The 25,965-nt window shown below is 46.5% G+C and overlaps 1 protein-coding gene across 1 annotated transcript in view; it reads left to right on the top strand.

Annotated features, from left to right (window-relative positions):
* kcnh1a (potassium voltage-gated channel, subfamily H (eag-related), member 1a) overlaps positions 1–25,965 on the top strand; it is a 393,064-nt gene that overhangs the window by 100,209 nt on the left and 266,890 nt on the right. Inside the window, exon 7 of the mRNA XM_085980872.1 lies at positions 746–1,175. Within this exon, the coding sequence (XP_085836998.1) occupies positions 746–1,175 (430 nt within the window). The remainder of the gene's footprint in view (positions 1–745; positions 1,176–25,965) is intronic.

Below are 25,965 nucleotides of genomic sequence, written 5' to 3'. Positions count from 1 at the left end.
ATGGTTAACAATTAAAAAACAAGGAACGCGTCCCCAACTCCCCAGTTACGTTGCCATTTTTGCGATGGCAGATTCGAGGCTTGCGAATGTCCCACCTTGGAAGCGGCAAACTTCATAACATATTTAATACAGACTCCCACATTGCAATTGGGAGCCTAATTTAAATGTAACAGTTGCGTGTGGGTTTCCCAAGTCTCGGGAAACCCAGCAGTAAAAGGGAGGCGTGAGCCAAGAAGGTAAGGGCCTTTTACAGCACTCCTTGTGGGCCGAATGGAGCAGGAGTGCTGTCCCTGGCCACTCAAGGAAGCCTTTGGCCAACCAATGCCGATTTGCAGCCTCTCTCTCCACCCTGCGTGATCACAGACCTCCCTGAGGCATCGATCTCTCGCTCCCTTCCTCCCTCCCGCGATAGCCTTTCTCACCTCAACCCCAATCTCTCTCTCTCCATCCCTCCTGCGATGACATCTCTGTGGCCCACCTCCTAGCCCCGCTCCCTCCCTCCCTCCCTTGATGGTCTCCCTCCAACCCCTGACCCAAGCCAGATCTCTCGCTCCCTCCTTCCTGTGATGGCTTCTCTCCGCTCCAAGCCCCAATCTCTCACTTTTAAAAGTATCTATTTACTACAGAAGGACTAAAAAATCTGATATATAGCCTTTGAGATAGTTAAAATATTTTGTCATTAGTAATTTTATTTTGCAAGTACTTATGTATTTACTTACATATACATATTATTTCATTTTTGCAGGGCATCAGCAGTCTCTTCAGCTCCCTGAAAGTTGTTAGGCTTCTTCGTTTAGGCCGAGTAGCACGAAAATTGGACCATTACATTGAATATGGAGCAGCTGTATTAGTACTACTTGTGTGTGTTTTTGGGCTTGCTGCTCATTGGCTGGCTTGCATCTGGTACAGCATTGGGGATTATGAAGTGATCGATGAAGAATTAAACAGAATCAGAACAGATAGCTGGCTCTATCAGTTAGGAGAAACTGTAGGAATGCCGTATCATTTTAATACAAGCGGGACAGAAAAATGGGAAGGAGGACCGAGTAAAGACTCCGTGTACATCGCCTCACTCTACTTTACAATGACCAGCCTCACCAGTATTGGGTTTGGTAACATTGCTCCAACAACTGATGGCGAGAAGATTTTTGCTGTGGCTATGATGATGATTGGCTGTAAGTACTTACAAAGGCTTTACTTTATTTTCTGTAGATATGGATGATGGCATTAGATTTCCCAACTTTTGTAGCCGGGTGTTGTGTGCTGATTAGTTTATGTGAAAGCTATGGGCTAAAAATAATTGAAATGCATTCTAGATCATCATAACTCACTACATTAAAAAAAAGTCTCATTTTCCCGTAGAAGCGACGTGAAATAATTAGCACAAATTTCATCAGAATTTATTTACAAGCAGAAACAAAACAAAAACAAATTATTGAAAATAATCAGAAAATGACTGAAACATGAGGGCTTGAAGTTACATACCTGTGCCTTTTAAATTGCTGACAGCTGATTCCCAAGCAAATCTGGCCACCCATTTCAAACAGGCATCCTTTAGGGTTGACACCCTGCGTGTTCAAATGTTGTGAAATAGCTGAAAGGATGCTCCTACCTCCCAAATGCATCTGTTGTTGAAACACCCTCTTGGTTAAGGTGGGTGTTTTCAATACCACTGCCCACACCCATCCCAGAAGCTTTGCTGAGGCACAAATTTGGTGGAGTTCTGTAGGTATTGAACTCCCACATATTTTCCACTTTCTTTCTTTTCTTTCTTTCTCAGCTACCTAATTAACATTACTACAATGAATGCTTTTTTTTTCAATTTTATTTGTCACATAACCAAATACAACAAGTGAAATCCAGTCAGTGAAATGCTTTTTTCTTAACGAGCCGAGCGCACCAAGCAGCAAAGGACACTTAGCTGCCTGGTACGCATGGAGCCCGCAAGGACGGCAGCCATCTTCATCGGCGCCATCACAATAGGGTCCGCTCTCACCTTGCTCCGCCTTTCCCGTACTCCTGCCTGACAATCTTCAGCCACCGTGGTACCGACGTCCCGGGGCCTGCTTCTCCCTGGCTCTCCTTTCACCCGGTCTGACCCCTGAGCCTCCCGCGGTGTCCGACCTTCCAGGGCCTGCTTTTCCCGCCCTCGGTCCGCTGGCCGCCTCCCCTCCTACCGGTTCGACCTCCGAGCCTCCCGCCGAGGAGCTGCCGGCCGCTGTGCTACAGCGGGTCATCGTGGCCTCCGTCGCTGCTTCTGCTGCCTCCTCGCCGAACTCATCAGCGCCGATGCACAGCGTCTGTAGCGGGAGTGGGCCGACCGACTCAGGGAGAGCGCTTACCCTTCGACCGCCACGGATGCCATCTTGATCCCTTGGCAGTGGATATCCAGGCTGTTGTGTATTGGGTGCCTCAGGCACGTAGGTGAAGGTCTCCTATAAGGGAGCTTGATGTATAGCTGCTGTATCTGGTTTTAAGATATTCTTTCCCCTTTTTAATTTGCACTATGAATAGGTAGAAGTTTTAATTACTTTCACACTCTGCTTTCTGCTCTGCTTTCTCTTTCAATTCAAGGATTGTCTTAAAATAAAGGAAGCATGACTTCTGCCTGGGGAGCGAGTACTGACCTGCACTGTCTTGTGCTGATGATTGCTGATCACCTGTACACTGATGCAATGGAAGTCCTTGCAGTTCATAAAAGCCATTGCATTTGTTAGAGGTTCAGATGGCCATGTGGGTACCATTGATAATGCCCTGCACTTTAGGGAATCCTGTGATGGGGAAAAATGCAAAGGCACTCTTGTTTTGCTGTCATTTTCCATGGGCAAAGTGATGAAGGTGTTCGCCCTACTGAATAACACATTTGCTGGATGCAATTTTGTTCTGTAAATTGCTGTTACAGATGTTCCCTGTGGTAGTTTGAAAAGAGCTGGAGTGCAAAAACTCACTGTTGTGGTGACCTGTAGTTGCCATCTGCAGGTCTGATTCCAGCAGACAATGCAACTCTGCTTAGTCTCCCTACAGCAGCAGAGTCTGGGAGGGGAGTTGTCCTAAGACAAGTAGGTGTGTGTGAGTCTGTATACATGGCTCCATGGGTAACAGAAGTCTACCTCTGGTACAAGTGAACCCTCTGCATCCTTTCATTTACTTCTTTCTCCTCCAAAATACTCAAACACCAAGGAATACGGTAGCATATTGGTTATGTTACTGGACTAGTAATCCAGAGGCCTGGATTAATGACCCGGAAACGTGAGTTCAAATCCCACCATAGGCAGCTGGGGAATTTTAATTCAATTAAATTATTCTGGAATTAAAGCTTGTCGTAAAAACGCATCTGGTTCGCTAATGTCCTTTAGGGAAGGAAATCTGCCGTCCTTACCCGGTCTGGTCTATATGTGGTTGACTCTTAACTGCCCTCTGCGGTTCAAGAAGGCGGCTCACCACCACCTTCTCGAGGGCAATTAGGGATGGGTAATAAATGCCGGCCTTGCCAGCGACGCCCACATCCCATGAACAAATATTTAAAAAAATGCCTATAGCAATTCCAATATTCAGAATTTAGATTGAAGCAATCAAAAATACAGCTTGAAGCACCCACTTCCCGAAAGGTTGGATATTACTGGTCATTATTGCCCATTATCACCCATTTTATACAGGTGATCTGAGCACACCTGCATTTCCTGCAAGAGCGAGAGCGCTTTAGGCCAGTGTCAAAGGCCAGCAGGAAACTACCGCACAGCGCGGTTCAAGTGGGGGTCCAGCAAAATGTTTTCCTGCCCAGTTTCCTGCCTCTTGTGTGCCTGTTTCATGCCACTGGAATGGATCCTGTTTCGCTGGAAAGTTTACCTTTTGTCTTAAACCAGTAATTTACTCACTTATTAGGGAGTGCGTCCAATTAAGTGTACACAATGATTTGCCAGCAATGAGACAAACTTCCGACCAGTTGAGAATTAAAGACTCAGAGCAGGTTCAGAAGCAAACAGAACAATCTGTTTTCTTGCCATTTCAGAAAATGCCATTTATTGGGGTAGCTTCAGGGATTCTTCTCCCTAAGGGAGGAGTAGCTGGAAAGATGGAGGAAATGATTCAGAAGAATTTATCCTGGTGAAAATTCTTACAGATCATGGACAAATTATCTTGGTTTATCAGAAGTGAAATATGTGAGGAGGTTTGCATTAAACAGGCAGCTCACTGGAGAGATATGTGATTTTGTTTGCTTAGACTGTGGAAAGTATTTCTGTAAATTTCCCCCACTCTTGGGGAAATGAAACCATATTAATCTGGTTTTTGTTTTGTTTTTGGATTGTGGAGTTCTTTTAACGCCTTGGGAAGCTCATACTGCTAATGTGCAAAACAGACTGAAGAGGAGGTTAACAAACTGTAATGGCACATTCTTTACACTTCATACATGATTCCAAAAAAAAAAATTGTCAAGGCAATAGAACTTCTACACATCACCTGCGTTTCCAAAAGTGCAGGCTATAGTCAACTGTATACAGATTGAGGTACTGGTCCTGTCTAAAGGGATCATAATTCCATATCATGCATAAAGCACTGATTACAGTGGAGATCCCTGGTTCTGTGAATGATTTTTATTCTCAATTATTCATGTGTGCCAGCATTATTTGAACAGGGAAACAAACTATAATTAGGAGTTTTGAGGGAGTGGAAGGAAGAGATTACTTTAAAGTTGTGGACCTATGTAAAACTTAACAGAGGGATTCCAACATGCACATAACAGTCTTTTATTGAGCCATCCTTTTGGCCAGCTGAAATAAAGATGAAGATGTACTAATGGTGCCTATTTGTATAACCCAATATAAATGTGTAAAATATTTGCAGTTTGCTGTATTCTGTATAAGTAGCATTAGAGAGGGGACAGGATTTCTTGGGTGGAAGAGACAAAGAAGGGAGAGGAAAAGATAACTAACACTCCAAACACTGAGAGGAAGTTAATGGATTGAATGACCTGCCATCTGCATAATAAAGAAGCATGAACTTGTTACATGACATAAATGATTACCTCAGTAAGGCAATGAAAAGATACCAGTAAAAGAAAAGAATGTGTAGACAGCTGAAAGCACAGGAAAGGTATGTGATCTGAAATGAAAACAAGGCCGGGATTCTCTTTTGCGATCCCACCTGAAATTGGGTGGAATTGCAGTGAAGAATGAGGAAAAATTCAGGGGATATAACTCCTAAGTATAAGTGTACCAGGCAGAATAGCCATAATAAGCTTTGAAAATATATATCCACATATTAGTACTCATCCTACAATGGCTATACAAGGCCAGGCCTGGAGCAGTAGGAGTATTAACTCATTAACCATCCAGAAGAGATTAAGAAATTTAGATCTATAGTAAATCAGTCCAAGCAGACTGTCGGGAGATAACCTGGTGTGAATAGGCTTGTGTTTATGAATACTGGGAAGAGATATGAGCTCTCCTAGATGGTCTCCCATCTTACACCCTCTGTAAACTTAAGCTCATTCAAAACTCTGCTGGCCCTACCCTAACTCGCACCAAGTTCTGTTCACCCAGCACCCCTGAGCTCGCTGACCTATATTGGCTCCCTGTCTGGCAATGTCTCGATTTAAAAATTCTCATCCTTGTTTTCAAATCACTCCATGGCCTCACCCTCCCGATCTCTGTAACCTCTCCAGCCTTACGATCCTCCGAGATCTCTGCGTTCCTCCAATTCTGGCCTCTCGAGCATCCTCGATTTTCATCACTCCACCATTGGTGTCCATGCCTTCAGCTGTCTAGGCCCGAAGCTCTGGAATTCCTTCCCTAAAGCTCTCTACCTCTCCTCCTTAAAACCTAACTTTCTGATCAAGCTTTTGGTCACCTGCCGTAATATCTCCTTATGTGGCTCAGTATCAAATGTTGTTTGTTAACGCTCCTGTGAAGCACCTTGGGATGTTTTACTACGTTAAAGGCACTATATAAATGCAAATTATTGTTGTTATAGTTGTTGAAGGCCATAACTGATCCATGGGCCGGAATTTTCCAGGATGGTAGTGGGCGCAATCGGTGGCGGGTCGGGTGGGAAAGTTATTTTTGACAGTTATAGAGTCATAGGCCTAGAAATTGGGTTTTGGCTTAGCCAGGGCTTTAGCGCCGGAAGTTAGTGCCGGCGCTAAGTCCCCCTGCGCGCGCCAAAAATTCAGTAGCGCCGCGCCCAAGCGGCTGCCGGTGCTACTGAAGGGTCTTAGCGCCTGGAAAAGGGTGCTAACTGCCGTTTAGCGCCGCAATTCCGGCGCTGCGGCACCCGATGTGGTGCGGCAGGCTGGGGAAGTGCAGGCCTCCTCCTTCCGTTAAGGAGGAGCTGCCTGCACCCGGCCGTGGCCCGCGCAAATCTGTTTAAAAATGAGCCCGGCACCTCGGACAAGTGCCGGGCTTGCATCTGTTCCGGGGGGGGGGGGGGGAGAAGTCCGGGGAGGGAGCTGCGGGCAGGCGGCCGGCGGGAAAGCGGCCGGCCGCCGCGGGGCCTTTAATGCGCCGGCGCAAACACATGTTGGACTCTGTTGCCAGAGTCTTAGTTGCGGCTGCCACGGGCGAGGCGGCCGCAACTGAATTTCGGCGCTGGGGCCCGTCGGCATGGCAACCGGGACGCTGCGCACACCGATGACGTCATCGGTGCCGGCGCAGCGCTACCGGTGCAACGCCGCTTTAGGGCCCCAGGGAATTTTTCCACTGGCCATAACTCTGGCGCTAGTCCCTCAAGCGCCTCAAAAGCGGCGCTAAGGCTAGTGAATTTCTAGGCCATAGAGTCATAGAGTTATACAGCACGGATAAAGGCCCTTCGGCCCATCGTGTCCGTGCCGGCCATCAAGCCCTGTCTAATCTAATCCCATATTCCAGCATTTGGTCCGTAGCCTTGTATGTTATGGCATTTCAAGTGCTCATCCAAATGCTTCTTAAATGTTGTGAGGGTTCCTGCCTCCACAACCTTTTCAGGCAGTGAGTTCCACACTCCAACCACCCTCTGGGTGAAAAAGTTCTTTCTCAAATCCCCTCTAAACCTCCCGCCCTTTACCTTGAATCTATGCCCCCTAGTTATTGACCCTTCTACTAAGGGAAAAAGCTCTTCAGTATCCATCCTATCTATGCCCCTCATAATTTTGTACACCTCAATCATGTCTCCCCTCAGCCTCCTCTGCTCCAAGGAAAACAAACCCAATCTGTCCAGTCTTTCTTTATAGCTGAAGCGCTCCAGCCCTGGTAACATCCTGGTGAATCTCCTCTGCACCCTCTCCAAAGCGATCACATCCTTCCTGTAGTGTGGCGACCAGAACTGCACACAGTATTCCAGCTGTGGCCTAACCAGTGTTTTATACAGCTCCATCATAACCTCCTTGCTCTTATATTCTATGCCTCGGCTAATGAAGGCAAGTATCCCATATGCCTTTTTGACCACCTTATCCATCTGTTCCGCCGCCTTCAGGGATCTGTGTACTTGCACACCCAGATCCCTCTGCCCCTCCGTCTTGCCTAGGGTCTTACCATTCATTGTGTATTCCCTTGCCTTGTTAGTCCCCCCAAAGTGCATCACCTCGCACTTTTCCGGGTTAAATTCCATTTGCCACTGTTCCGCCCATCTGACCAACCCATCTATATCGTCCTGCAGACTGAGGCTACCCTCCTCGCTATTTACCACCCTACCAATTTTTGTATCATCCGCGAACTTACTGATCATACCTTTTACATTCATATCCAAGTCATTAATGTAGACCACAAACAGCAAGGGACCCAGCACCGATCCCTGTGGTACCCCACTGGCTGCAGGCTTCCAGTCACAAAAACAACCTTCGACCATCACCCTCTGCCTTCTGCCACTAAGCCAGTTTTGTATCCAACGTGCCAAGGCACCTTGGATTCCATGGGCTCTTACCTTCTTGACCAGTCTCCTGTGCGGGACTTTATCGAAGGCCTTACTGAAATCCATGTATACCACATCCACTGCGTTACCCTCATCCACACACCTAGTCACCCCCTCAAAAAATTCAATCAAATTAGTCAGACATGATCTTCCCTTGACAAAGCCATGTTGACTATCCCTGATTAATCCTTGCCTCTCCAAGTGGAGACTAATTTTGTCCCTCAGAATTCTTTCCAATAATTTTCCTACCACTGATGTTAGGCTCACTGGCCTGTAGTTCCCCGGTTTTTCCCTACTTCCCTTCTTGAATAATGGTACTACATTAGCGGTTCTCCAGTCCTCTGGCACATCCCCTGTGGCCAGAGAGATCCTGAATATATGTGTTAGAGCCCCCGCAATCTCTTCCCTTGCCTCACACAGCAGCCTGGGATACATTTTGTCCGGGCCTGGGGATTTATCAATTTTTAGGCCTGCTAAAACCACCAATACCTCCTCCCTCGATGTTAATATGTTCGAGCATATCACAGTCCCCCCGCCCTATTTCTATGTCTACATCGTCCTCCTCCATAGTGAAAACAGATGCAAAAAATTCATTTAGAACCCCTCCTACATCTTCCGGCTCCACACACAGATTGCCACTTTTGTCCCTAATGGGCCCTATTTTTTCCCTAGTTATCCTCTTACCCTTAATATACTTATAAAACATCTTAGGATTTTCCTTTATTTTGCTCGCCAGTGTTATTTCATGGCCCCTCCTTGATCTCCTGATTTTTTTTAGTATCCCCCTGCACTTTTTGTACTCCTTTAGGGCTTCCACCGTCTTTAGCCTTTTGTATCTGCCAAAAGCCCTCCTTTTTTGCCTAATCCATTCTCGTATATCCCCTGACATCCAAGGTTCCCTGTGGTTTTTGGAACCACCCTTGACCTTTACGGGAACATGTTGCCATTGTATGATCTCAATCTCCCTTCTGAAAGCCTCCCATTGCTCCGATGCGGATTTTCCTACAAGTAGCTGATCCCAGTCCATTTTGGCCAGATCCTGCCTTATCCTATTAAAATCGGCCTTCCCCCAATTTAGAACCTTTATTTCCGGCCCATCCCTGTCCTTTTCCATGACCACCTTAAATCTCACCATATTATGGTCACTGTCACCAAAGTGCTCACCTACTAGCACTTTTTCCACTTGGCCGGCCACATTCCCTAGAATTAGGTCCAGTACCGCCCCTCTCTTGTAGGACTTTCTACATGCTGGCTCAAAAAGCTCTCCTGGATGCACTTTAAGAATTCTACACCCTCTGAGCCTTTCACACTTTGACTACCCCAGTTAATATTGGGGAAGTTGAAATCCCCCATTATTATTACCCTATTATTTGCACATTTCTCTGAGATTTGCCTACATATCTGTTCCTCTATCTCCCCCTGACTGTTTGGAGGCCTATAGTACACTCCCAGCAAAGTGCTTGCCCCCTTTTTGTTTTTAAGCTCCACCCATATGGCCTCATTAGAGGAACCTGCTAATATATCATCCCTCCTTACTGCAGTAATTGACTCCTTAATTAATATTGCGACACCCCCTCCTCTTTTACCTCCCCCTCTGTCTCTCCTGAAGATTCTGTACCCCGGAATATTGAGCTGCCAGTCTTGCCCCTCCCTCAACCATGTCTCCGTGATAGCAACAATATCATACTCCCATGTGTTTATCAACACCTTCCGTTCATCCACCTTATTTGCAAGACTCCTTGCATTAAAATAGATGCCACCCAGCCTTGCCCTTATATATTTGCCCTGTCTACCAAGCTGACTTGTTTTTTTCTCTATAATTGGCAGCACATCACCCCCTATTTCAGCTCCCCTCTGTATCCCATCCCCCTGCCAAGTTAGTTTAAACCCCCCCCAATAGTGCTAGCAAACCTCCCCGCAAGGATATTTGTCCCGTTCTGGCTCAGGTGCAACCCGTCCGACTTGTACAAGTCCCACCTTTCCCAGAAGCAGGCCCAGTGATCCAGGAAACTAAAACCCTCCCTCCTACACCAACTCTTTAGCCACGCATTCATCTGCACTATCCTCCTATTCCTATACTCACTAGCACGTGGCACTGGGAGTAATCCAGAGATTACAACCTTTGAGGTCCTGCTCTTTAATCTGTTACCTAGCTCCCTAAATTCTTGATGCAGGACCTCATCCCCCTTCCTACCTATGTCATTGGTCCCAATGTGGACCACGACCTCTGCCTGCTCCCCCTCCCCCTTAAGAATGCCCTGTAGCCGCTCAGTGACATCCATGACCCTGGCCCCAGGGAGGCAACAAACCATCCTGGAGTCACGTTTGCGGCCACAGAAACGCCTATCTGTTCCCCTTACGATAGAATCCCCTACCACTATTGCTCTCCCACTCTTTTTCCTCCCTCCCTGAGCAGCAGAAGCGTCCCTGGTGCCAGGAAGCTGGCTGCTGCTGCCTCCCCCTGGTTTTGGGAACCTGCTGTCATCTCGCACCCCCCCCCCCCCCCCCACGGGCCTTTCCCCCAGGCTCGTCTGTCATTGTGGAGCTGACCTGACCAGCAGCGGCGGGTGACCCAATCGAGATGATTAACAGCTAGTTGTCAGACCCTTAACAGGCTCTTTTAACTTACTATTTAAATTTAACTGATGGCCATGGAAACCACGCAGCTCGGGAAGCACGTCTGTCAACCTGAGGCAGAGGTCCGTGGCCATTGCTCCAGCTGATTACTTGACAGCATCAAATGTACAGTAAAAGCTCCCACCTGACAGATGATCACTTTAGAGTCATAGAGTTATACAGCACGGATAGAGGCCCTTCAGCCCATCGTGTCTGCGCCGGCCATCACGCCCTGTCTAATCTAATCCCATATTCCAGCATTTGGTCCGTAGCCTTGTATGCTATGGCATTTCAAGTGCTCATCCAAATGCGTCTTGAATGTTGTGAGGGTTCCAGCCTCCACAACCCTTCCGGGCAGTGAGTTCCAGACTCCAACCACGCTCTGGGTGAAAAAGTTCTTTCTCAAATCCCCTCTAAACCTCCCGCCCTTTACCTTGAATCTGTGCCCCCTAGTTATTGACCCTTCTACTAAGGGAAAAAGCTCCTTAGTATCCATCCTATCTATGCCCCTCATAATTTTGTACACCTCAATCATGTCCCCCCTCAGCCTCCTCTGCTCCAAGGAAAACAAACCCAATCTGCCCAGTCTCTCTTCATAGCTGAAGCGTTCCAGCCCTGGTAGCATCCTGGTGAATCTCCTCTGCACCCTCTCCAAAGCGATCACATCCTTCCTGTAGTGTGGCGACCAGAACTGCACACAGTATTCCAGCTGTGGCCTAACCAGTGTTTTATACAGCTCCATCATAACCTCCTTGCTCTTGCCTTCATTAGCCGAGGCATAGAATATAAGTATCCCATATGCCTTTTTGACCACCTTATCCACCTGTTCCGCCGCCTTCAGGGATCTGTGTACTTGCACACCCAGATCCCTCTGACCCTCCGTCTTGCCTAGGGTCTTACCATTCATTGTGTATTCCCTTGCCTTGTTAGTCCCCCCAAAGTGCATCACCTCGCACTTTTCCGGGTTAAATTCCATTTGCCACTGTTCCGCCCATCTGACCAACCCATCAATATCGTCCTGCAGACTGAGACTACCCTCCTCGCTATTTACCACCCTACCAATTTTTGTATCATCCGCAAACTTACTGATCATACCTTTTACATTCATATCCAAGTCATTAATATAGACCACAAACAGCAAGGGACCCAGCACCGATCCCTGTGGTACCCCACTGGCCGCAGGCTTCCAGTCACAAAAACAACCTTCGACCATCACCCTCTGCCTTCTGCCACTAAGCCAGTTTTGTATCCAACGTGCCAAGGCACCTTGGATTCCATGGGCTCTTACCTTCTTGACCAGTCTCCTGTGCGGGACTTTATCGAAGGCCTTACTGAAATCCATGTATACCACATCCACTGCGTTACCCTCATCCACACACCTAGCCACCCCCTCAAAAAATTCAATCAAATTAGTCAGACATGATCTTCCCTTGACAAAGCCATGTTGACTATCCCTGATTAATCCTTGCCTCTCCAAGTGGAGACTGATTTTGTCCCTCAGAATTTTTTCCAATAATTTTCCCACCACTGATGTTAGGCTCACTGGCCTGTAGTTCCCCGGTTTTTCCCTACTCCCCTTCTTGAATAATGGAACTACATTAGCGGTTCTCCAGTCCTCTGGCACATCCCCTGTGGCCAGAGAGGTTCTGAATATGTGTGTTAGAGCCCCCGCAATCTCTTCCTTTGCCTCACACAGCAGCCTGGGATACATTTCGTCCGGGCCTGGGGATTTATCCATTTTTAGGCCTGCTAAAACCGCCAATACCTCCTCCCTCTCGATGTTAATGTGTTCGAGCATATCACAGTCCCCCCGCCCTATTTCTATGTCTACATCGTCCCTCTCCATAGTGAAAACAGATGCAAAAAATTCATTTAGAACCCCTCCTACATCTTCCGGCTCCACACACAGATTGCCACTTTTGTCCCTAATGGGCCCTATTTTTTCCCTAGTTATCCTCTTACCCTTAATATACTTATAAAACATCTTAGGATTTTCCTTTATTTTGCTCGCCAGTGTTATTTCATGGCCCCTCCTTGATCTCCTAATTTCTTTTTGAAGTATCCCCCTGCACTTTTTGTACTCCTCTAGGGCTTCCTCCATCTTTAGCCTTTTGTATCTGCCAAAAGCCCTCCTTTTTTTTCTAATCCATTCTCGTATATCCCCTGACATCCACGGTTCCCTGTGGTTTTTGGAACCACCCTTGACCTTTATGGGAACATGTTGCCATTGTATGATCTCAATCTCCCTTCTGAAAGCCTCCCATTGCTCCGATGCGGATTTTCCTACAAGTAGCTGATCCCAGTCCATTTTGGCCAGATCCTGCCTTATCCTATTAAAATCGGCCTTCCCCCAATTTAGAACCTTTATTTCCGGCCCATCCCTGTCCTTTTCCATGACCACCTTAAATCTCACCATATTATGGTCACTGTCACCAAAGTGCTCACCGACTAGCACTTCTTCCAGTTGGCCGGCCACATTCCCTAGAATTAGGTCCAGTACCGCCCCCTCTCTTGTAGGACCTTCTACATGCTGGCTCAAAAAGCTCTCCTGGATGCACTTTAAGAATTCTACACCCTCTGTGCCTTTCACACTCTGACTATCCCAGTTAATATTGGGGAAGTTGAAATCCCCCATTATTATTACCCTATTATTTGCACATTTCTCTGAGATTTGCCTACATATCTGTTCCTCTATCTCCCCCTGACTGTTTGGAGGCCTATAGTACACTCCCAGCAAAGTGCTTGCCCCCTTCTTGTTTTTAAGCTCCACCCATATGGCCTCATTAGAGGAACCTGCTAATATGTCATCCCTCCTTACTGCAGTAATTGACTCCTTAATTAATATTGCTACACCCCCTCCTCTTATACCCCCCCCCCCCCCCTCTGTCTCTCCTGAAGATTCTGTACCCCGGAATATTGAGCTGCCAGTCTTGCCCCTCCCTCAACCATGTCTCCGTGATAGCAACAATATCATACTCCCATGTGTTTATCAACACCTTCAGTTCATCCACCTTATTTGCAAGACTCCTTGCATTAAAATAGATGCCATCCAGCCTTGCCCTTGTATATTTGCCCTGTCTACCAAGCTGACTTGTTTTTTTCTCTATAATTGGCAGCACATCACCCCCTCTTTCAGCTCCCCTCTGTATCCCATCCCCCTGCCAAGTTAGTTTAAACCCCCCCCCCCCAACAGTGCTAGCAAACCTCCCCGCAAGGATATTTGTCCCGCTCTGGTTCAGGTGCAACCCGTCCGACTTGTACAAGTCCCACCTTCCCCAGAAGCAGGCCCAGTGATCCAGGAAAGTAAAACCCTCCCCCCTACACCAACTCATTAGCCACGCATTCATCTGCTCTATCCTCCTATTCCTATACTCACTAGCACGTGGCACTGGGAGTAATCCAGAGATTACAACCTTTGAGGTCCTGCTCTTTAATCTGTTACCTAGCTCCCTAAATTCTTGATGCAGGACCTCATCCCCCTTCCTACCTATGTCGTTGGTCCCAATGTGGACCACGACCTCTGCCTGCTCCCCCTTCCCCTTAAGAATGCCCTGTAGCCGCTCAGTGACATCCATGACCCTGGCCCCAGGGAGGCAACAAACCATCCTGGAGTCACGTTTGCGGCCACAGAAACGCCTATCTGTTCCCCTTACGATAGAATCCCCTACCACTATTGCTCTCCCACTCTTTTTCCTCCCTTTCTGAGCAGCAGAGGCTGTTGCTCAGTCCATTTCCAGCACAGATTCTGCAGGCTGTAGTCTTTCCAGCAAAGTCTCCATCCAGTCTCACCTCGTTGGATGAACCTCTCTCACCATTGACAGATTGCTTCTGTTATCTGTACTTCACCTGCCATCTATTCCATCAGCATGGGTGCCATTTATACTGTCTCATCTTGGTCCTCAGAATCAGACCACGATGAGCTCCAACACCAGCAGCAGCAGGCACACCAGCAGCACCAACAACAACACCAACCTTCTCTGCAATCACCTGATGCTGCACAGGACAGAGGGCATCAGCACCCAAGCACATGGACAAATTTAGTTAACTTTACGCTGTACACCCATATGGCTGCCACATGATGTGCCAGGTTGGCACCACCCTACACCAATACCATAAAGCATCCCTACAATGACCAAGCCATCCCTTTCACACTCCACCATTGCAAGGGCTACTGTTATGTCTTACCATTCACTGCAACTCACTAAGCCACTTCCAAAGGTTCACACAAATCTGTCCAAGACCGGAAAGTGTTGAAAAGAAAGATTTTTATGTTTGACACCACATTAACAGAAATGTTGCATAAACATTGGATAAAACACCCAAGTGGCTACCCTTGTGTGGTGTTAGTTGGTATGATTGCACTAGGATGAGGGTGAGTGTGAGGGGTGGCTAGTGAGATGGGGATGTGATAATGTAGATAGAGAGGGATGGGTGGAGGTGCAAGGTATGTTGGTGTGAGTAAGGATGTGCAGGAGTAGGGTAGGGAAGGCAGAGTGATGGGGATGTGATGAGAGACGCAGCAGGATGAAGTTGAGTGTGACTTTGTACTAATGTTTCGTGACCTACTGAGATCATTGAAAGGTTTGCGCCACTGCACCCAGGTCCTCCTGAACACATCCCTGCTTGTGACCTCCTTTGCAATGTGCAACCAGGCTGTTTTGGTCTCCTGGGGAGGTCTCTTCCGCCCATCGGAAGGGAAGAGGACCTTCCTGCGTGCTGTGACTCCCTCCATAAGCATATGGAGGGAGTCATCGGAGAACCTGGGTGCAGCCCTCTGCCTCTGTGCAGTCATTGTCGGTGTTTGCAGCACTCCAATGCTGTAGTGCACTGACAGCACAATGTTAGATAAAATGTCAAATCTAATGTGGTCATGGTCCCTTTAAAGATCCCGGCTGAAAATGCGTCATGAATGACGTCACCAGACCCAATCCATTTAATTGGGCTGGGTAACGCACTGGGCGGGCTTAATAGCCCTATTAATGTTAGTTCATTTTCAGCAGCGGGATGGTGCCAGCAGCAGGGTCGCGACCCGCCATGGCCACTGCCTGCACCGGACCCGCTGAGGTAGGCAAAATTCCGGCCATGGTTTCTCATTAGTAAGTAAACAGATGTTATTCCTCAGACTTGTTGGAGGGAGGTTAATCAGACGTTTTTAGAACGCATTGAGATAATGGCATTACGTTGGGAGGATGTAATTCAACATATAAAAAGATACAGACACTGGAGTTTCTTGGGGACCTTTTGATTTAGTCTTGCTGAGGCGTGTGTAAACAGTCAAGACAGACATGCTTTTGATCTCCTGAGGAGTCCCTGGTATGTGATTTATAATATAATTAGTACCTATATCTCATATGCGCTGCATGTAAGGGGTTGTGTTTTATTATCTCATTCAGTGTTTCCTAGTTATCGACTTGTATTATGGGTATAGGATGTCTGACAATATCCTATAATACCTCCACATAAGGGCACTAGGGATATGTGATAATATTCTATATAAACCCTCAAGAGGCCTACTGCTGTCTTACTGGCCTGATTGGGATTTCTCTCCCACTGCTGCTGGCCGCTCCGTCAGCTTATCCAAAACTCTGCTGTCCATATCTTATTCTGCACCAAGTTCTGCTTGTTACAGACCTCTTATTTGTGGACAGAACAGAGGTGTTTGATAAAGTGGTCACCTAATTTTTTTTAAATTATTTATTTATCGGATGTGGGTGTCGCTGGCAAGGCCAGCATTTATCGCCCATCCCTAATTGTCCCTGAGATGGTGGTGGTGAGCCGCCTTCTTGAACTGCAGCAATCCGTGTGGTGAAGGTACTCCCACAGTGCTGTTTGGGAGGGAGTTCCAGGATTTTGACCTAGTGACGATGAAGGAATGGCGATATATTTCCAAGTCAGGATGGTGTGTGACTTGGAGGTGGTGGTGTTCCCATGCGTCTGCTGCCCTTGTCCTTCTAGGTGGAAGAGGTCACGGGTTTGGGAGGTGCTGCTGAAGAAGCCTTGGCGAGTTGCTTCAGTGCTTCTCTTCTTAGGCAGTCCCTCGGAACCGAGGATGACTTGCTTCCACATTAAAAATGAGTTCTCAGGTGACTGATGAGTCCAATGTGGGACCTACAGTCTCTGTCACAGGTGGAGTAGACAGTGGTTCAAGGGGCGGGAGGGTGGGGTGCTTGGGTTGACGTGCGCTCCTTGTGCTGCTTGCGCTGGGCTTCTGCTTGCTCCCGGCGAAGAGACTAGGTGTTCGGCGCCTTCCTGGATGCTTCTCCTCCACTTTGTGCGGTCTTGGGCCAGGGATTCCCAGGTGTCATTGGTGATGTTGCACATTTTCAAGGAGGCTTTGAGGGTGTCCTTGAAGTGTTTCCTCTGCCCACTTGGGGCTCTCCGGAGCTCTGAGTAGAGCGCTTGTTTTGGGAGTCTCCTATCGGGCATGCGGACGATGTGACCTGTCCATTGGAGCTGATCAAGAGTGGTCAAAGCTTCGATGCTGGGGATGTTAGCCTCAGCGAGAACACTGACGTTGGTGCGCCTATCCTGCCAATGGATTTGCAGGATCTTGTGGAGGCAGCGTTGGTGGTACCTCTCCCATGCTTTGAGGTGCCTGCTGTACATGGTCCATGTCTCTGAGGCATACAGCAGGGCGGGTATCACTGCTGCTCTGTAGACCATGAGCATAGTGCTGGATTTGAGGTCCTGGTCTTCAAACATTCTCTTCCTCAGGCGACCAAAGGCTGCACTGGCACACTGAAGGCAGTGTTGGACTTCGTCATCGATGTCTGCCCTTGTTGACCGTAGGCTCGCAAGGTATAGAAAGTGGTCCACGTTGTCCAAGGACTTGTTGTGGATTTTGACAATCGGGGGGCAGGTTGGTAGAGGATCTTTGTCTTAAGAATGTTTAGTGTAAGGCCCATGCTCTCGTACACTTCGGTGAAGGTGTTGACGATGGTTTGGAGTTCGACCTCCGAGTGAGCGCAGACGCAAGTGTCGTCTGCATACTGTAATTAGACGACAGAGGATGGGACGGCCTTGGATCTGGACTGGAGGCGACGAAGGTTGAACAGTTTCCCATTTATTCTGTAAATTAGCTCCACTCCAGCGGGGAGATTAATGAGGGTGAGATGGAGCATTGCAGCAAGGAAGATCGAGAAGAGCGTTGGTGCGATGACACAGCCTTGCTTGACCCCGGTCCGTACTTGAATTGGGTCTGTGGTGGAACTGTTGGCCAGGATCACTGCTTGCATGTCGTCGTGAAGCAGGCGGAGGATGTGACAAACTTTTGAGGGCAGCCGAATTTGAGGAGGACACTCCATAATCACTCGCGGTTGACGGTGTCGAAGGCCTTTGTGAGATCAAAGAAGGCCATGTACAGCGGTTGGTGCTGTTCCCTGCATTTCTCTTGTAATTGTCGTGCGGTGACGATCACGGTGGCATAGTGGTTAGCACTGTTGCCTCACAGCGCCAGGGACCCGGGTTCGAATCCGGCCTCGGGTGACTGTCTGTGTGGAGTTTGCACATTCTCCCCGTGTTTGCGTGGGTTTCCACCGGGTGCTCCGGTTTCCTCCCACAGTCCAAAGATGTGCGGATTAGGTTGATTGGCTATGATAAATTGAACCTTAGTGTTAGGGGGGATTAAATACGTGGGGATACGGGGATAGGGTGGGATATGTGTTGGTGTAGGGGTTACGGGGATCGGGTGGGATATGTGTCGGTGCAGGCTCGATGGGCCGAAATGGCCTCTATCTGCACTGTGGGGTTTCTGTGATGTCTGTGATGTCCATTGTGCCCCTTAGTGGGCGGAATCTGCATTGCGACTCTGGGAGGAGCTCTTCAGCCACTGGGAGAAGGTGATTGAGGAGGATTTTTGCAACGACTTTCCCTGTCGCAGACAGCAGGGAAACTCTTCTGTAATTGCCGCAATCGGACTTGTCACATTTCTTGAAGATGGTCACAATTACGGCATCTCTGAGATCCCCTGGCATGCTCTCCTCTTTCCAGATAAGAGAAATGCATCTTGTAGATGGTACACTCTGCAGCCACATTACGCCGGTGGTGGAGGGGGTGAATGTTTAAGGTGGTGGATGGGGTGCCAATCAAGTGTGCTGCTTTGTCCTGGATGGTGTTGAGCTTCTTGAGTGTTGTTGGAGCTGCACTCATCCAGGCAAGTGGAGAGTATTCCATTACACTCCTTACTTGTGCCTTGTAGATGGTGGAAAGGCTTTGGGGAGTCAGGAAATGAGACACTTGCCGCAGAATACAGTATTTATGTGGCTGGTCCAGTTAAGTTTCTGGTCAATGATAACTCCCAGGATATTGATGGGGGGTTCGGCGATGGTAATGCCATTGAATGTCAAGGGGCGGTGGTTAGACTTTTGCTTGTTGGAGATAGTCATTGTCTGGTACTTGTGTGCCGTGAATGTAACCTGCCACTTTTCAGCCCAAGACTGAACGTCGTCCAGGTCTTGTTGCAGGAGGGCATGGACTGCTTCATTATCTGAGGTGTTGTGAATGGCACTGAACACTGTGCAGCTGTCAGCGAACATCCCCATTTCTGACCTTATGTTGGAGGGAAGGTCATTGATGAAGCAGCTGAAGATGGTTGGGCCTAGGACACTGCCCTGAGGAACTCCTGCAGCGATGTCCTGGGGCTGTGATGATTGACGTTAACCACCACAACCATTTTCCTTTGTGCTAGGTATGACTCCAGCCAGTGGAGAGTTTTCCCCCCCGATTCCCATTGACTTCAGTTTTACTAGGGCTCCTTGATGCTACACCCGGTCAAATGCTGCCTTGATGTCAAGGGCAGTCGCTCTCACCTCACCTCTGGAATTCAGCTCCTTTGTCGATGTTTGTACCAAGGCTGTAACGAGGTTGGGAGCCGAGTGTTCTTGGCGGAACCCAAACTGGACATCAGTGAGCAAGTTATTGGTGAGTAAGTGCCGCTTGATAGCACTGTCGATGACACCTTCCATCACTTTGCTGATGATTGAGTGTAGACTGATGGGGCGGTAATTGGCCGGATTGGACTTGTCCTGCTTTTTGTGGACAAGACATACCTGGGCAGTTTTCCACATTGTCGGATAGATGCCAGTGTTGTAGCTGTACAGGAATAGCTTGGCTAGAGGCGCGGCTAGTTCTGGAGCACAATAGCTGGGATGTTGTCGGGGCCCATAGCCTTTGCTGTATCCAGTGCATTCAGCCGTTTCTTGATATCATGTGGAGTGAATCGAATTGGCTGAAGACTGGCTTCTGTGATGGTGGGGACCTCGGGAGTAGGCTGATATAGATCATCCACTCGGCACTTCTGGCTGAAGATGTTTGCAAACGCTTCAGCCTTGCCTTTTGCACTCATGTGCTGGGCTCCACCATCACTGAGGATGGGGATATTCATGGAGCCTCCTCCTTCTGTTAGCTGTTTAGTGGTTCACCACCATTCACGGCTGGATGTGGCAGGACTGCAGAGCTTTGATCTGATCCGTTGATTGTGGGATCGCTTAGCCCTGTCTATAGCATGCTGCTTCCGCTTTTTAGCATGCATGTAGTCCTGTGTTGCAGCTTCCCCAGGTTGGCACCTCATTTTTAGCTACGCCTGGTGCTGCTCCTGGCATGCTCTTCTACACTCCTTATTGAACCAGGTTTGATGGTAATGGTAGAGAGGGATATGCCGGGCCATGAGGTTACAGATTGTGGTGGAATACAATTCTGCTGCTGCTGATGGTCCACAACGCCTCATGGATGCCCAGTTTTCAGCTGCTTGATCTGTTCTGAATCTATTCCATTTAGCATGGTGGTAGTGCCACACAACACGATAGAGGTTGTCCTCAGTGTGAAGACGAGACTTGGTCTCAACAATGACTGTGCGGTAGACACTGCTACCAATACTATCATGGACAGATGCATCTACGACAGGTAGATTGGTGAGGACGAGGTCAAGTAGGTTTTTCCCTTGTGTTGGTTCTCTCACCACCTGTTGCAGGCCCAGACTGGCAGCTATGTCCTACAGGACTCGGCCAGCTCAGTCAGTAGTGGTGCTACCGAGCCACTCTTGGTGATGGACATTGAAGTCCCCCACCCAGAGTACATTCTGTGCCCTTGCTACTCTCAGTGCTTCTTCTAAGTGGTGTTCAACATGGAGGAGTACTGATTCATCAGCTGAGGGATGGTTGCAATCAGCAGGAGGTTTCCTTGCCCATGCTTGACCTGAAGCCATGAGACTTCATTGGATCTAGAGTCAATGTTGAGGACTCCCAGGGCCACTCCTTACCGACTGTATACCACTGCCGCCACCCCTGGTGGGTCTGTCCTGCCGGTGGGACATGACATACCCAGGGATGGTGATGGAGGAGTTTGTGTCATTGGCTGAACGCTATGATTCTGTGAGTATGACTATGTCAGGCTGTTGCTTGACTAGTTTGTGCGACAGCTCTCCCAATTTTGGTACAAGTCCCCAGATGTTGGTGAGGAGGACTTTGCACGGTCGACTGGGCTGGGTGTGCCGTTGTTGTGTCCATAGCCGGTGCTGAGGTCAATGGCGGGTGATCTGTCCGGTTTTATGCTTATTATTGTCTTTCGTAGCAGTTTGTTACTACTGAGTGGCTTGCTAGGCCATTTCAGAGGGCAGTTAAGAGTCAACCACATTGCTGTGGGTCTGGAGTCACATATAGGCCAGACCAGGTAAGGACAGCAGATTTCCTTCCCTGAAGGACATTCGTGAACCAGATGGGTTTTTTCGACAACCCGATAGTTTCATGGTTACCATTACTGATTTTTTTATTCCAGATTTAGTTAATTTATTTAATTAACTGAATTTAAATTCCCCAGCTACACGCCTCTGGATTACTAGCCCAGTGACATTACCAGTATGCTACCGTTCCCTGTGATTAGTGAGAGAGGCGGGCGGAGGAGCGAGAGCAAACACGTGGGAAATGGAGCAGAAACAAAGAAGGGCCCTGTTTTCATTTCTCAAGAAGGCTCAGCACCCAAAACATTAACTTGACTTTTCTCTTTACAGATGCTGATTGATCAGCTGTGTATTTCCAACATTTTCTGCTTTTATTTCAGATTTCCAATATTTTCATTATTTTATTTTGGACCGAGTTTCTTGCATACTTTTGAGTGAAAATATTTTGAGTTGTGCTGCCCTTCACACTGTACAGTGATACCAACAAGGAGCATAATCATTTGCTCCCCACTTTCACTGCCACCCAAATGCTGTTGCTACTGCATCTATACGGGCTGTATAATGTGTATAAAAGCCTAACTGCTTTTGCTTTATCTCGAAATATGGACAGGAGCAGATAGCATTTCTTTTCTTTTTCATGACTCTCATTTATCAGTTATATTTGTACAACATACCTCTTTGACTGTAGTCATAGGAAGTAAGGATCACGTTTACGCTTAATTTAAGAAAAATTAATCACATATTGTATGTAAATAAAATGAGAGAGCGCAGTACTTTACAGAAAATAATTGTGATTTAGATAACATAAGTATTTTGAAAATAGCTAGGAAGTTGACTGTTTTATCTTAAATTACTGGAACCTGTCCTGTATTTTCTTTATATCTTTCAAATACAGTAAGTTGTTATGCAACATTTTTGGATCAACAGAGTGACACTGAATGAAGCAGTATATTTATATAATTTGCATCATCCCTGGAGCATTTCCAGTCTGATTGTACAAAGGCTCTAAGGAATGTGTTTTTAACTGGGTCATTTGTTACTAACATAAGACTTTTACCATTAATCCCCTTGTTTATGTAGAAATATTATAAATTTCATTTATTTTGTAATCATGACAATACTTAAGTTTGTTTTTGTAAAGCTGACAGTGTAAAGTTTTAATTACTATTTCAGATTGTAAATGGACTTATGCTGGATATGGAACACTATTGGGATAATCCTTTCCCACACCAGGGGGAGAATTCCTCTGTGCAGAATGTGCAATAAAATAATAAACCTGTTTATGACAAATAGGTTTAGAATTTTGTTGCTTATAGTACACAGGAAATCTTCTCCACCATTAAAAATGATAGAATGTCATTTGCACAGTAAGATTTGAATGGTTTAATAGTAGTGACTCACTCAGACCTTTTATTGTAGAGATGGAACAATTGATACTACACTGTATAAAAATGTTGATTTGTCGTTTCTCAGTGGAAATTGTCATTGTCATACACTAATGGCAAATGGGGAGATAAGACTAGCCTGTAAACTATTTTAACTCCTGTTGCAAAAAGAACAAGCGCACGAGGAAAAGATTTTCTCTATTTGCTATTTGTACAAACTCATAACTGCAAGTTTAAAGAACACATTTGATGATTTTTTTAAAACAAGTTTTCAACAGAGGAACTATTTCCCCATGGATGATAAAAAGTAAATGGTGAATTAATATTGTCACTGATCATGGTTGGGCTTTACTGTTAGCACTGAAGAAGGAGAGGCAATGAGTAACTTAACAGCAGCAGATTTTTTTCTATTAGCTATTTAACTACTTCTGTCGGCATTATCTCTCATACTTGAGACGTGTGCAGATGTAGTCGACGTGAAAATTACTTTTTGTAAAGGACAGACACGTAGGGCTGAATTCCCACCCAGAGTAAACAGGGCGGTATTGCCCCAAAGATGGTAGGTGATGATCTATCGCTTCGTGGCAATCTTCACTGGGGCCTACTGCTAGGCGGCCGGAGAGGTTGGAGTCAGGCGGTAACCCCAATGGGAATCCGGGTCCTATGATGCCAATAGCTCCTGATTGCCATTTTTTGCATTTTCTGACCAGTATCAGCTGGCGGCCTGACTGAAGAGGGCCCGAAAGATGAGTTTTCAGCTTGGGCCGATGCCGCTATGGCTCCCTGTTCCTCCATCGATTTCTCCACCCCCCCCCCCCCCACCCCAAAGAATCTATCTTCCTCCGGCCCAAAGGCTGGCCAGGTCACCTGATCTTGCGATGGCCTGGAGCTGGCCAGTTGTCCCAGGGCGCTCAGTTTCTGACTGCAGCCCACCGGCCTGATGCAAATGAGGCCCAGTCCTCAAGATAGATTGGGCCTCCCTATGGGACTCCCATGTTCCACCGGGCAGCTTCCTGGATACTGTCTGGGGGAAAATCCACCCTGTAGATTGTTTTTACAAAGCACAGTGTCAGCTGTGGCTCAGTGCGTAGCAGACGCGCCTCTGAGTCGGAAGGTTGTGGGTTCAAGCCCCACTCCAGGGACTTGAGCACAAAAATCTAGGCTGACACTCCAGTGCAGTACTGAGGGAGTGCTGTATTGTCGGAGGTGCCATCTTTCGGATGAGACATTAAACCGAGACCCCATCTGCCCTCTCAGGTGGACGTAAAAGATCCTATGGCACTATTTCGAAGAAGAGCAGGGGAGTTATCCCTGGCGTTCTGGCCAATATTTATCCCTCAATCAACATGACAAAAACAGATTATCTGGTCATTATCATATTGTTGTTTGTGGGAGCTTGCTGTGCACAAATTGGCTGCTGCGTTTCCTACATTACAACAGTGACTACACTCCAAATAGTACTTCATTGGCTGTAAAACGCTTTGAGATGTCCGGTGGATGTGAAAGGCGCTATATAAATGCAAGTCTTTCTTTTTCTTTTACTTATGCAGACTGAGTAGAAGGGTCTTTTTGTTATATCATATTAATTTTGTTCAGATCCAAATATTTCTATATAATGCTAGTGCTTCCCTGTTGATGTCAGTCACACATCAAAAGGTCAGCACTAGCATCATGTAATTACTAAAACAGTTAATTTTTATTAATTGCCTTGCATTAGTTATTTTTCTTAACTGTGTTGTATTCATGTGAATGTAAGATTAGTTGACATTCATAAAATGTGTATCTTGATGCAATTTTCCCACTGTAACTGGCAGAAATATTATTGTTGTCGTCTATGATTACTGATGGAAGGACGGTTGTCATGTCAGTTCTTATTTTGATCTATATGTATATTAGTAAGTAAAAGTATTTTTGTTCAGAGTCAATACCTAAACAGAAATATTAAATATATATAATGAACATTCTTGTCACAAAGGGATTTCTTTGATAAATGTCGCATAATCTGTGGTAAATGCTGAGTCGTGAAACAGTCAAATAGTACGCAGAGTTGTAATGCCAACTACAGCAGTTTCCATAGATGAGTTCAATCAAGCTTGCTTAATTGATGTACTGTGACTTCTTTGCCAGATGCCTTAGGGAAAGTCCTGCTTTGGATGAAGAAATACTACACTTATTGCTCACGTACAGAAAGCTCTGCTCTATTTCATGTAGCCAGGCTTAAGGTTTCAAAGAGATTTCCTAGTGACATTTTGTTCAATGGCAGATGTTACAGAAAAATACACTGGGAATTTTACCAAAGGCTGTTGCTTGAAGTACATTGAAATTTTGCAGTCTAGTTAATTAGCAAGGCTATCACTTAATTCTGATACACAACTATCAGTGGAAGTTCAAACAAAAAAATCTAAGCCAAACTCAAACATTTAGTTTTAGATGTGTTTTGTCTCTATTGTTAATAGAAGCTTCCAAGAACTTACTGCAATGGAACATCCATTATACACACTCCATTTATCCGCCTTCCCAGTTATCTGCCAGAATTTTCTTGCAACAAAGCCTTGCATGCAACGTTGTTTCACTGCACAGTCTGAAAATACCAATTTGTTACTGTCTCAAATAATTCAACTTCACAGGCCAAGGAGGATTAAATTCAATATTTGCAATTTATATTATATTTGTCTTTATTCTCATATCTAGGTTATTGCTGTATGCATTTAAAATAAAAATGGAGCGCTCAGTTGTCTACCAATTTCTATTAATCTCCAAGAGGGGCTTCTCCATTATGGTGTATAATGGAAGTACCATTGTACACAATGTTTCAGAAGGAAAGTAATCTGAGCTAATATGTTCTCTTAGATTCAGTATTATAGACCACATGATAAAGCACATAAGGTCACTTCGATAATTGAGAATCTTATAAACTGTACAGTGACACCTAAGGCTGTATTCTGGAAATATATTAGTAAAGAAGCCATGAACAATTCATTTCAATTCAAAGACAACAGTATGTTAAGTGGGTTATAATGAGGTGCTAATCTTTGGGCACAAGCCATGCTTGAATCATAGAACGATACAGCATAGAAGGAAGCCATTGGTCCCATCGTGCATGTGCCAGCTCTTTGATAAAGCTATCCAATTAATCCCACTCCCCTGCTCTTTCCCCATAGCCCTGCAATGTTTTTACCTTCAAGTATTTATCCAGTTCTCTTTTGAAAACAATTGCATTTGCATCCACCACCCTTTCAGGCAGTGCATTCCAGATTAGAACAACTCGCTGTATAAAAAAATGTTTCCTCATATTGCTTCTGGTTCTTTTGCCAATCACCTTAAATCTGTGTTCTCTGGTTACTGACCCTTCTTCCATTGACAGTTTCTCCTTATTTACTCTATCAAAACCATTCATGATTTTGAATGCGA

The sequence above is a fragment of the Somniosus microcephalus genome, chromosome 3 (genome assembly GCF_052327205.1).
Source record: "Somniosus microcephalus isolate GS21.2 chromosome 3, FLI_Smic_1.0, whole genome shotgun sequence".
Classification (NCBI taxonomy): domain Eukaryota; kingdom Metazoa; phylum Chordata; class Chondrichthyes; order Squaliformes; family Somniosidae; genus Somniosus; species Somniosus microcephalus.
The sequence above is the reverse complement of the archived record's forward strand: the minus strand, read 5'-3'. Positions and strand labels throughout refer to the sequence as shown.